At 36.3% G+C, this 13,536-nt stretch overlaps 1 protein-coding gene across 1 annotated transcript; it reads left to right on the forward strand.

Moving 5' to 3' along the window:
• Positions 1-5,900: 5,900 nt before the first annotated feature.
• Positions 5,901-7,232, forward strand: LOC113337381. The gene has a single exon (XM_026583071.1). The coding sequence runs from the start codon at positions 5,901-5,903 to the stop codon at positions 7,230-7,232; it is 1,332 nt and encodes a 443-aa protein (XP_026438856.1).
• Positions 7,233-13,536: the final 6,304 nt, after the last annotated feature.

Here is a 13,536-nt window from a genome sequence, read left to right on the forward strand (position 1 = left end):
CTTCTGTCCATCTAAATCTCGGTCAGAGCATCAACTCCTCTTCATCTTCAAGCTAACCACAACACCTAGGTTTATCTATTCTCTGGGTTTCCATTGCAGTCATCTGAGTTTCTAGCTATCACCGAATAAACAGCACCATCAACCCCAGTTCAGGCCACCCCATGCAACCACAGTAAACCCCAATTAATCAATACGTAGTCATCTTCTCTATACCCACGTCAACTGCAGCTATATCCAATTTCAGATCACTGCCAACTCATCACTTACGTCTCCATTCCTCTTGCTTCAGTTCTCAAATGACACCCAACAGAACTTAGGTAGTGGTGGAACTAAACAAACCAACAACGTCATCCAACATAAATTCCCAACTTTCTCGTTGCCAACGACTGTAATTCTGTTGCCTCATCTTAAACTTCGATTCCACAAGTGTTCATCATCATGATTGAGCTCCAGATCTGAACAGGAAGAAATAAAATCGCCAGTGTGCTGTTTCTGTTGATAAAAGATGAGTTCGACGTTTCAAAGAAGATCGTATAAACAATATCAAAATGTACAAATCTGTTTCACCTAGGAATTGTTGATTTTGGTCTTTTTAACCAATTCTGTGTTTTTTCTATCGGTAAATTAAATATATGTGCTGGCAAGTATCGAATTTAGATCACTGGAATCATCATCCAATAATTTTATCACTATACCACAATGATATTAGTTGTTTGTTAAGATTTATTGTTCTTAATAGGAGTTTTTCAGGCGTTGTCAATCTCAAGCATGTTGCCAAAGGATTGAATGCAATTTGAAAACATTGTTAATAGGGTACTATATTGCTTGAGGATGTACCAAAAACCAAATAAGACAAAGCATCACTTGTCTTTGGGATAGGTTGGCACACCCCCAAGCAACATGGTACCCATTAACAGCCATGCAGTTTGATATACCTTTGAGTCTCCACTAGTAGAAAAGTGACATTTAGTAACAGTTCAAACTTTTATAAAGTAACAGTTCGTAAAATGCCTGTTACTAAATGTTAGATAGCTAAATAACAGTAACACTTTTCGTAAGAACTGTTACATAATGTCATCCAGGTTGTATACTGTAACTGTTTTTATAGTAAATGTTACTATATACCCATGTTACTGTAACATATTTCGTATGTCGACATTACATTACAGTTCTTTAAACCAACTGTTATTATATACCTATGTTACCGTAACATATTTAATACGTCACCATAGTTGGCATTATCGTAACGTTTTTTAAACTAAATGTTACTGTATATCTATGTTACTGCAACATGTTTAATATGTTACCATAGTTGACATTATCGTGATATTTCTGTAAATTGTTTATTTGTATAACTAGTTTTTGGGTATCCGATTCAAGAAAATAACTACTTATGAACTCACATTAATTTAACATCTTGATTTAGTTCTAAGCACGAGAGCTAGCCATGGCTCGTACTGATGGTTACCTAAGGTTTGAGAAAAAATCGAATATAACACAAAATAATATAAACAAGTTGTAAAAATATGTAGGAATACTAAAAATATAAATTGTGTTGTAGTTGCGTGGTGTAACGACGAAGGTGGTGGAGGTATAGTTTACTGTCTAATGAGAGTAAATATTTTATTTGGATAACATTAAACAAAAGGAAAACATGGAAGAGTGGTTCAAGAGTTATAATTAATGCAATAGGTCTCAAGGTCGAATCCTGTGAAGTGTACTTTTATAGAATTTATATTTCATGTCCAAGAAGACCAACTCATGGTAGTGGACGCGGCGGACATGGTGGTGACGGTTGTGGAGATGCTAGTGTTGATGGTTGTGGCAGTGCTGGTGGTGGAGGTGATGATAGTCAGTAAAGACTGTCAGTTTTATGACAGTTTCAATAAAAACTGTTACGGTTACTCAAACAATAGCAACAGATTGTTCCTAAACATGTTACAATAAACTGCTAACGGTAACGGTTTTATGTAAAATAGTTACAGTAGAAATTATTCAGTAACATATATTTTATAAAGTGTTACTGGAAACTACCAACATTAATAGTTTTAGAATTTATGAGTCATTTTTCAATAGCCTTTCCGTAACAGGTTTTATAAACTTTTCGTAACAGGGGCTTTAGTAACACCGCAGAAAAAACTAAAACTGTTACACAAATAATACAGTAACAGTTTTTAACTGTTGCGGATCATCATTTTTCTACTAATGCTCCTTGGATAGGCTTTATTCACCTATTTTTATTCTGGCCGATGAAAAGAATATAAGTTTCGTTTTTTCTTTTTTGATTTTTTTTTTCTGCTTTTCTTTTTGCTTTTTACGACTAAAAGGCCTAAACCCCACAAGTTATAATAAAAGTTTTATTATAACTTAAAATTGTTTTGATTGCAATCTTCTAACGAGCTTCACCGATGGCTTGTAATTTAGAACTTCATAGTACTTCAAGATGGAGACCTACCCCTAACTGATAAGTCTCTGACTCACCAAAAGACAATCTTCATTTAGATTGATGTTTATGTGACTGTTGTGGATCACTGGACTTACCATACTTCGTTGTACTAGGCCTAACATCATATAGAAACTTTTACATTCTCAAAAAATTCCTTCCATCATGTATCACCAATCCAAATCTTTGATCAATGAATGGTAGAAAAATATAATATGGTGAGTCGTACACAGAAACCTGATTACCAACGGAAATCAACGGAAATCTTAAGTGAAAAACCTTAAGAGGCACTTAACATTCTCGATCCCTCACCCTAATGTAAGCTCAAGAGCCGGGCACAATTGGAAGGAAACAAAAAACATCAAAGATACGTAAATGATCTATGGAATCCGAAAAGAAGAGTGGACCACTTGTTGTATAAATCTATGACATACTGTATATTCATATTCAATCACACACTCATAAAAATTTGGAATACAATAACCCCGATTTGTCCATAATACAGTGCACTCGTCCCACTTGTCAATTAATCCCCCCCACCATCCAAAACTGTCTCTATGAGAGCATGACGGTGTGACTCATGCATAACGAGTCACGACTCATGACAGATTAACCATCCCTTCGATAGCACAACTATGACCTTTTAGTTGAAAATCACTAGTAAGATTTCTAAACTTCGTTGCAATCGTCTTCTTTTGAATTGGGGGACACAGTCTGCTTGCTCTCCTGCCCCTACCCCTACTTTTTTTTTTCGCCGGCGAGTATCGAACTCAGGTCACTAATATCATCACCCAGTGACTATACCACTGTGCTACAGTGGCACCGGCTGCCCCTACATTTACTAAATGTCATAAAACTCGGTAAAATAGATAAATAGATGACAATATGTGCTAACAAAAACAAGTTGGCAGTCTGAGTCTGTGAATTGCGATATTAAATTTAGTAGTAGAAATCTAAGTCAGACCACTCGGATCAATCTATCGAAAACGGATCTCCTTCGAAGTAACCATATTTTTTTTTAAATAAGCTAAGTTGGATAGTAGTCAAAATCTCGGCACAACACATTAAGCTATTATGTTATGTCGTGTTATACCAGGTTATGTACTGTAATGCGGTAGTGTTGAAATTAAAACGTGTTGTGTTGTGCCATCAACTTGCGATACAGAATACTTTACATTTTAGACCCTTGTCGATTTCTATGAAACCTTTAGAGGTGAGCACAACGCGCGAATATAAGGTAACGGATATCGAAATGCCATCCGATCAAAGAAAATGATACGAAATAATTTTAAGCAATCCGAGAACAGTGGATTTTTATCCAATCATAATTAACACACTCCAATACTCCATATTAAAGACTTAAGGCACCATATCCCCAAGCACCCAACCCTCCAAAACAATCTCCATCACCATTTCTTTGTGACAGATATGCTGCACCATGTTCTGTCAAAACAAAAAAATTTAAATTTGGGAAATTTATTCATCTTGATTATGACAAAAGCAATGTAGTCTGCTGGGGTAATGCTTTCATCATCTCCTCACTTTGCAAGGTTACTTCATGGGCTAATATTGGTAACATTCTCTGTGCTGAACTCCAAATGGTGACAACATTTGTGTTATTCCCTATTAACTCAACACTGGCAATATTTCATGTGGATGATGAGTTTTTATGAGCAAACTTGGAATTCAAGTTCACTGAAAATGGCATTACTTACTCAGTTTTTAAATGGCATAGTCAGATATGGGGTTCTCCAGTAAATCACCATTATGATTTTCTTATTGAGGTCATAGGTATTCCATTTCAGTTTTGGTCTCTGCAACTTATACATGAAGTAGGAAAGATCTGTGGTGAATTACTCTTCATTGATGCTACGACTCTTAAACTTCAAGATTTGAGAGCAATGAGATTGAAAATCCGAAACATGAACGGCATTAATTTCATCCCTAGAGTCATAAAAATATTTGCAGGGAGATTGATGTTCAAAGCTTATGTCCATGTCACAGGAAAGTCTACCTCAGTTGACTGCAAACTTCTCGTCAAACCTACGTCAAAAACTGCATCAAAATCGGATCCTACAGATTCAAAGTTCAAATCAGCTTCAGTATCAAATATCCCGGATATATTGGAAACAGCCAGAGCCAAAAAAAGAAAGTCCCTTCAGAATATTGATGTTACATGCAACTCTGTCTCTGCATGTACGGATTCTTCGGCTACAATCTTGGAGCAATTATCCTCTTCATTAACCCATGGAACACAAGGTCGCAGTAACGGACATCACGGTTCGAAGAATAAGAAAAAGTCAAAGAAGAAAAGGAAATCCAGATTTAAACCCGTAAAACAGATATGGCAACAGATTCAAAAACTACAACTGGACACTCGAGCTGTCTCAACACCAGTATGTACAGCTGACTCACCAGACGACGTGGCATCTGACATGGACTTAGATGAGGTGAGTTTTCAACCTGCCTTCAGACTTTCGATTCAGGAAAACTCTGAAGATTCTATACACCTATATCAGAAACTTCATTCATCCATATACCATACACTCGTAACCCACACAGGACATCTTAAACCAATATCCCTACAAGCCATTATCGACAACTTCATTCAAAACCCAAACCCTATCTCCAAACGTATTTCAGAATCTGTTGTACTATGTTCACCATGTCAAACCCAAAATTCATACCCTACAGAAATGTCTCAACCCATGCAGCAACCTCATCATGCTCAAAACCCTATAACACTGGAAATCTCCTCACGTTCGAAACCCATGCAGCAATCTCATCACTTTACTGTTCCATTTTGGATATTAAAGGAGGTTAACCGTCTCTTTGATTTCGGTGTTACACTAGGTATAAGTTATCACACCATGCCGAACCATTCTAGGAATTACTTTCTCTCGAAGATAAAAACATCTGGACCCATTCTCAAACCAGTACCTATACTACCAACCAAAAAACAGATTCATAAGGACTTTGCTGCTCAAAACACGATTGTGATTGAGGAGGTTGGTATTATCTCTATGCATGAAGAAAGGCAGTCAGTTGTACCACTTTTGGGTCTTGAAGACACTTTCTTAGGAGACTTCAATGAGGCCGAATCACAGTGCTCTACTGATACAAGCACACCAACATATCCACCAGGTTTTGAACCTAATACTGATGACATCATAGACGAGGCCTGTTCTGACGTTTCTTCAGTAAATAACCCGCATCATGTAATACCAGCCAAGTTGAAGAATGAATTGAGACGTTTTGGAATCTATGTTGAGGTTGTTAACTCTCCATCTGTACGTACTAGAAGAGCAGCCACAATTAAGGGCGATTATACTTCATTATGAGTCTCAAAATACTTACCTGGAACGTTAGGGGTTTAAATTCTAGAAGCAGAAGATCTGTGGTGCACAAGTTGATTCAGTTGATTAAAGCTCCAATTATTATCCTACAAGAAACTAAGATGATGCGCTATTCATCTTGGGATATCAAGCAGATTTGTGGTTATAAGAATGTTGGATGGACATTACAACAATCTTTTGGAAGCTCTGGAGGTATGTTAATTCTTTGGGATAGAGATTTTGTTGAAGTTTGTGGCTCTCTTGTTGGTGAATATACCCTTTCCATTCACTGTACAAATAAGTCTGATAACTTCCAATGGATCCTCACAAACGTTTACGGCCCAAATAAACCAGTTGAGAGAACTGATTTTTGGATAGAGCTTGATGACGTGTATAGATATTGGAGTAATCTACCTTGGTGTATTGGTGGTGACTTCAACACAATAACCAAGTGTGACGAGAAAAAGAATTGCAGAAAGATCACAAGAAGTATGTTGAAGTTCAACAAGTTTATAGTTGAACATGATCTTATTGACTTACCTTTAAAGGGAGCTAGATATACTTGGTCAAATGGTCAATCAAACCCTGTAATGTGCAGATTAGACAGGTTTCTTATCTCTCCTTCCTTTGAACAACACTATCCTCTTGTTTCCCAATTAGCCAAAGCCAGACCTACCTCAGACCATATACCATTACTACTAGATATCTCAGATCCTACTTGGGGCCCTATTCCTTTTAGGTTTGAAGTTATGTGGTTCTTGGAGAACGTATTTTTACAACTTTTGAAAGATTGGTGGAGTTCTTTTTGTTTTGCAGGTACTCCTAGCACTGTGTTGTGGCTGAAGCTGAAGGCCCTTAAGGAGAAATTAAAAATCTGGAACAAGGAAGTATTTGGTCACACCAATACGAGGCTGAAATCTATTCTCTACGATATTCAAAAACTAGATGACCTTGCTGAGAATCAAGTACTCTCTGAAGAGGAAAGGAATGCACAACTTCAAAACAAAGCGTACTTTGAGAAGATTACAAGGATGGAAGAAGTATCTTGGAGGATCAAATCAAACACTAAATGGCTAAAAGAAGGTGATAGAAATACCTCTTTTTTCATTAGTAATGCTTCTACAAGAAGACGTCACAACAGAATTAGGCAACTCTACATTGGAAGTGAATTGGTGTCTGACAGAATCAAGTTGCAAACACATATAGTGGATTACTATAAAAATCTCTTTACTGAAGAAGAGATAATAAAACCTGACTTGGTGGGTATTGAGTTTAATAGCATTACTCACATGGAAGCTGAAACCATAGATGCTGATTTTTCTGAAGAAGAGGTTATTCAAGCTATAAGAGATCTAGGCAATGATAAGGCTCTGGGTCCGGATGGGTTCCCTATCATGTTCTTTCAGAAGTGTTGGCATTTCATCAAGGAGGATATTATGGGAACTGTGAATTAATTTTGCACCTCAGGTACCATTAATTTTAAGCACAACTCTACTTTCATTACTCTAGTACCAAAGAAAGATCATATTGAGACTATAAAAGATTGTAGACCTATTTTCCATTTGAATAGTGTCTACAAAATGATTGCAAAAGTTTTGGCTACTAGGCTTAAACTTGTTATGGATAAGCTTATTTCTCCAGTACAATGTGCATATATTGAAGGTAGACAAATTATTGATGGTACTTTGATAGCTAATGAATTAGTAGATTCAAGACTTAGGTCTGGAAATGCTGGAATTGTGTGAAAAATTGATCTTGAGAAAGCTTTTGATAGAATAAATTGGAGATACCTAGAATTTGTGTTAATTCAAATGGGATTCAGCAGAAAATGGTGCAACTGGTTGAGGTTTTGTTATTCTACCTCATCTTTCTCTGTTCTTATAAATGGCTCTTCATTTGATTATTTCACTAGTTCTAGAGGTGTTAGACAGGGCTTCCCAGTATCCCCTCTCTTATTCAATATTGCAATGGAGGGTTTCTCAAGATTTATGGATAGAGATGCTAATCAAAACTTATTCAATGGCTTCTCTATTTCCCCTTCAAGTATAATTGTTAATCATCTACATTATGCAGATGATACCATATTCTTCGTGAATCATAATAAGGAGGAGTTACATAATTTGTTTTCAACTCTTCATTGTTTTGAATATATTGCTGGTTTAAAGGTTAATGCTTCTAAAACAAGGCTTATTGCGGTTGGTGACGTACCAGAATTATCGAATTGGGCTACTGAATTTGGTTGTTCCACTGATTCTTTGCCTTTCATGTATTTGGGGATGCCGCTAGGAGCAAATTTTGGTGCAAAATGGATACGGGATCCGATCATTGAAAAGTTTGATTCCTGCTTATCAAATTGGAGATGTATAAATCTTTCAAAGGGAGGTAAACTTGTGCTTTTAAAATGCATTTTATCTTCTTTACCTATGTACTACTTCTCTTTATTTAAGGCGCCTATTTCTGTCATCAAAATTCTTGAGAAAAAGATAAGTAACTTTTTGTAGGAGTACAAAGATGGTGATAAAACTTCACATTTGGTTAATTGGGACATAGTACGCGCTACAAAAGAAAGAGGTGGGTTGGGCATTTGTAATCTCCGTTTAATGAACCTGGCCATGTTAGCTAAATGGGGGTGGAGGTTTGGTGTTGAGAAAAACAAACTTTGGTACAAGATTATAGTAGATAAATACGGCGTTGATTTATCTTACTGGTGTCCTGGAAAGGTTTCACAAACGTTTGCAATTTCTTGTTGGAGAGTAATCGCTGATGCTGCAAGATTAATTGGTGAGAACACCTCTATTTTTTTGCATGCAGGGAGGGAAACTACCTTTTGGAATGATGTCTGGCGTGGAAAGATTCCATTATCACAGGTTTCTCCTAATCTTTACAGGCTTTGTAGAAATAAAAATGCAAAAGTTGCTAGTATGATTTCAACTGAAGGTGGCTGGCAGTTTGATTTCAAACGGGTTCTCACTAGCACAGAAGTTGATGAATATGCGTTTCTTCTAACAGTTATAGGAGATATTCCTCCTATACTAGATGGTTTGCCAGATACTAGGAGATGGTATTTGCATTCTTCAGGGGTATTCTCAGTTAGTTCTTTTTACTCTAAACTAGTAGAGACTACAGGAATGGATAATTTTCCTTTTCGCTTCATATGGAAATCAGCAATACCTCCAAATATTAACTTCTGTATATGGAATTTGATTCATGGTAAATTAAATACGAAGGATGTTCTTCTGCGCAAAGGAATTCAGTTAGATAACTATTGCACTCTCTGTGGTGACAATGCAGAGACGCAGGATCACCTATTTTACATTGTAGAGTTGCTTCCAGGGTTCTATTTTGCTGCCTAGTTCGTGCTGTGCTTGGGTAACTCCAAGGACTGTATTTTCGCTAGCTCACTGCTGGCATAGTACAAATTTTTCTTTCAGTGGTAACTTCATTTGGAGCCTAATTCCTGCGGCTATTTTCTGGTGTTTATGGAAGGAACGCAACAGTCGCACCTTTGAAAGAAAGCATACTTTCAGAACTGATGATGATTTAGGTATAGAGGCGAAAACTTTGATTTTACTTTGGGAAAATGCAGCTGGTAGAAGAGTTCACCTAAACTTCTCTAGTGCAGTGCTCAATGATTGGGAAAATCTTTTTATGTAATCTGCTTTTTGTTCTTCTGTATTTTTGATTTTTCTTTTGAGTCTACCTATGGTAGCCTTTTGTACATTCTTTTACCTTAATACATCTTCTTTTCTGATAAAAAAAAAAAAAATCCCCAATTTATCCATAATACATAACGTAAACCCTATAACTACCAAAAATCCGATAGTCACACCCTAATAATAATCTGATGAGAAACTAGAACATGGATGGAAATTCTTTAATTAAATTCTATTAAGAACATGAAATAAAACCAAATACAATATGAGAAAACCCTAAATTAGAAAACAATCAACTTTCTCTTTCTTAAATTCCTTAATCCAACTCTTAAAAAAGCTCTCTTCCTCATACAATGGTCTTTGGTGCCTTTTATAGGGGTTGTACATAGTGGAGGACAGCTAATAAAGCCCTTTAATTCGGATCTGAGAGGGTGATGTAATCGCCCTATCTTATGGTTGATGCGTTGGTATCACACTTATCCTCACATGTTTTGTGTAATTTCCGTGACATTATCTCGTACGTCAGGAGTGACGTAGCAGACTCGTTATTTTCTCCTGTGACATATGGTTTTTATTATCTTCGCCTTCGTTTTCCTATTTACAAATGACTTTCTCGCGTGCTTATTGGTTTTGCGATATTTTGTACCTACATTTTGCCTCTTCTATCATTGATCTTGTCTGAAGGGGAGAACAATAAGAGAAGTTTCATTTTTTTCACCAACCCTGTCTTTTCATATTCTTCAGATCTGCCAACATAATCCCATATTTTACGCATGATCGTCTACACGTGTTGACTGTCATTTATTTCGAGCGACACGTTCCCCATAATCTTCCTTTGTCAACCTGTGACTCCCTTTAACGGTTTTCTTAACTTAATAACTGTAAAAGAAAGACTTTTCTTTCCATCTTCTACTTTTTTCTCAGTTTCTCTCTTTTTCTCTGCAAAAATCTGTTCGTCGTCTGAGAGCCGTTTTAAACTTCAATCTCTGCTCAAATCGATGGATCCACTTTCTGGTTAATCGTTTTTCTTGGGTTTTATCATTGCTATGTCGTTCAAATCTCTGTTCTCCTTTATTTTAATTTCGATCCTAGGTTTTTCTTCATTGTTGCTGATCTTTATCTTTCTTACTCATATCCCCATACTTTTTATTCCCAGGAACGCTGAGAAAACCTCTTTCAATGCACTGAAGTTCACTCTTAAGGTTCCTTCAAAACCTTCTTCTGCTCTGGTTCCACCTAATCTTGCAGAGGGTATTTCGTATAGGAGGAATCCTTCGCATAATACAGGAGTAAGGAATATTTTTTAAATTTTCGCCTTTGGATAAAAAAATATTGTTGCCTATGTTTCTTATCTTCTTTATTGTATGAAGGTTGACAGATGCGGTGATAATCGCGAGAAGCGTAGAATCAAAAAATCTCTCCATACCATCAAAGTCGACACTACGGTTAATCTTCCTGCGGTAGAATTCTCTTTTGGTAAGGAGACTACATTGCCTCGGGCATCATCTTCTCCTATTGTTTCCACCATTGCTTAGCCTGCTGAATCCCCCTAGAAGGACCCTCCTTGATCCTTTCAAGGGAATATCTATCAACTCATGCTGGCAGAGATTTTGATGAATACCTTAATAGTAAATAAATCTACTAAATATAAATTCACAAGTGCCTATAATAACATTTAGACGAATACCTTAATAGTAAATAAATCTACTAAATATAAATTCACAAGTGCCTATAATAACATTGATTAAGAAATCTCAATTATAAATAAAGGCAAGAGTTCAAACCTCAATTATAAATAAAGGCAAGAGTTTATAAATAAAAGCGTTGGAAAAACTCTATAAAACTCATCAACCTTGATGTTGAAATTTTCAAGAAATAAAAAGTATACTTTTAGATCATGTGTGCTTAATCACTGAAATCTATCATTATAACCGGGCCCTCCGTAGTAAAAACCGTAACCATTTGTTTCATAATGGTCGTCGTCAATCTTTAAATCATAGCAGTCTGAATTCGTAACGTGTATCACAACATTTTCAGGGTCCTCGGGCATATAATTTTTATTAACTACTTTAACCCAATTAAAATAACTCGATTTTTTCAAACCACTTTCCGTTGGGAAATGACCGCTACCTATTTGAGTCGATGTATGTTGTCCTTTACTTTTCCAATTAGTGATTCTCCACCCCAATTTACTTTTGTTGCCCTTTTTGATAATTTTTTGAAGAGAAGACTTGGATAATAACCAATCGAAATACCTTGTAATTATACCCACCAGTGTCCACTACTTTGGTCCTGCCAAATCATCAATGTTTACTTTTAGAAGTTGATGATAGGGGACGTAAATTTGATCACTTATATTTTGTTTACCTTGTAGATACTAAAGGTGGCATCTTTTTGGCTACCATTGAAGGTGGACACCTCAGTGAAATTTCATCCAAGGGCGATAGTTGGTGATATGTGCACGAAACCATCACAAACGAGGTCGTAACAACCCGTCTTGTATCCGTCATTCTAAAACAAAACAACAACAAAAAAATTAACGACTGGATATTCTTGAGAAAAAATTATAAATAATAATCACTGGCCTTCCAAGAAATCTTCATCACTAGGAAATTCTGTATAAAATAAGAGGTGATATTAACTTACCATCCAGAATATGAAAAGCCTGGTATAGTCGTCACCGTGTAGTTTCAGGGACACCTAATTAAAAGTGAAGGTCGAAGTTTATTGGTGCCAAAATGAGGATATAAATTTATTTATATATTATTTTGGACGGGGTCTTCCTTGCCATCCAGCTTCAATAGTGTTGACATTGTCGTTAGGGCCGGCTGAAACCCAAATTTGGGATATACTCATTTCATTGTCTATTTCAGTAACAGGTTGCCAAAGATTGATTTTTGCTTGTGATCCTAGAAAACTGCCTTCCACCTCAATGATTGCGTACTTTAAAGACACATACATGGATTACTAATAAAAGGGTTTTTTATAGGGGTTGTAGTAAAAAGGTTCGAACTCTAAGACTTGTGAAAGCAGATTTTTTTAGATTTAAGAAAAAAAAATATATACAAATAATATTAAAAATGGGTGAGAGTATTGGGACTAAGGATTTGGCTACTTTTCATATTATTGTGGTTCAATCATTAACTATATAAAATATAGCTTAAACAAAAGAAATTGTGACTCTAACTCTTTGCCAAAAATAGATTTCATAAAACATTATCTGTAAGTCGTAAGCATGACACATCAAAAGTAATTTAAACTAAGCATGCGACGTCAGACAAAATAACACATAATTAATAGAAATCATAAAACAATTAAATCTATGCAAAATAAATCATATAAAGAATTAATTCATTTACCACAATCATGAAAAGTTGCTTCCTCCATTGTCCCAGTGATAGGGTTTAGCTCATCATGTTGGAAAACCTCTCTAAATTGGTATTCATTGCTCACAAATGTGTTACAAATGATGAATAGACTCAAAGGGGGTAAAACAGTTCAATCGCAACGTTTATATGTGTTGTAGAATGGCTGTTACAAGAGAAACAGAAAAAATAAGACTGATGTATTAACGATAGAACCGATGTGCTGTAGAACAACGACAGTATTCTGCGAATGTTGACCGTGGGTTGATGTTCTTCGTGTTCTTCAGCAGCACCAGCAGAACAACTTTCCTGCAACTCATGATTTTGTCTCCTCTGGTTCTCTAAACTCCTCCAAACTCTCGACAACCCTTATAGGCAACCATAGCAACATATTTATAGCCAACAGACCCATCGAATCTCGCTCATTCACTCCATATAATTCTCTTTAACTCGGCAGTAAAGAAAAATATTCTTGGGAATATTTTCTTTCCATTCTTGCTCTGGTACGCATAGATTTCCATCCTGGTCATCCTGGTCACTCCAACAGACCCATCCAATCTCGCTCATTCACTCCATATAATTCTCTTTAACTCGGCAGTAAAGAAAAATATTCTTGGGAATATTTTCTTTTCGTACTCGACCCACAACGTTGCTAGAGCCCTCATGCATGAGCATAACACGCTCAAATCTTCTCCAATCCCGTGTCCAACCCGTGTTTCCCTGTTTTGCTTCCGTATATT

Source organism: Papaver somniferum, unplaced genomic scaffold (genome assembly GCF_003573695.1).
Source record: "Papaver somniferum cultivar HN1 unplaced genomic scaffold, ASM357369v1 unplaced-scaffold_16, whole genome shotgun sequence".
Taxonomy (NCBI): Eukaryota; Viridiplantae; Streptophyta; class Magnoliopsida; order Ranunculales; family Papaveraceae; genus Papaver; species Papaver somniferum.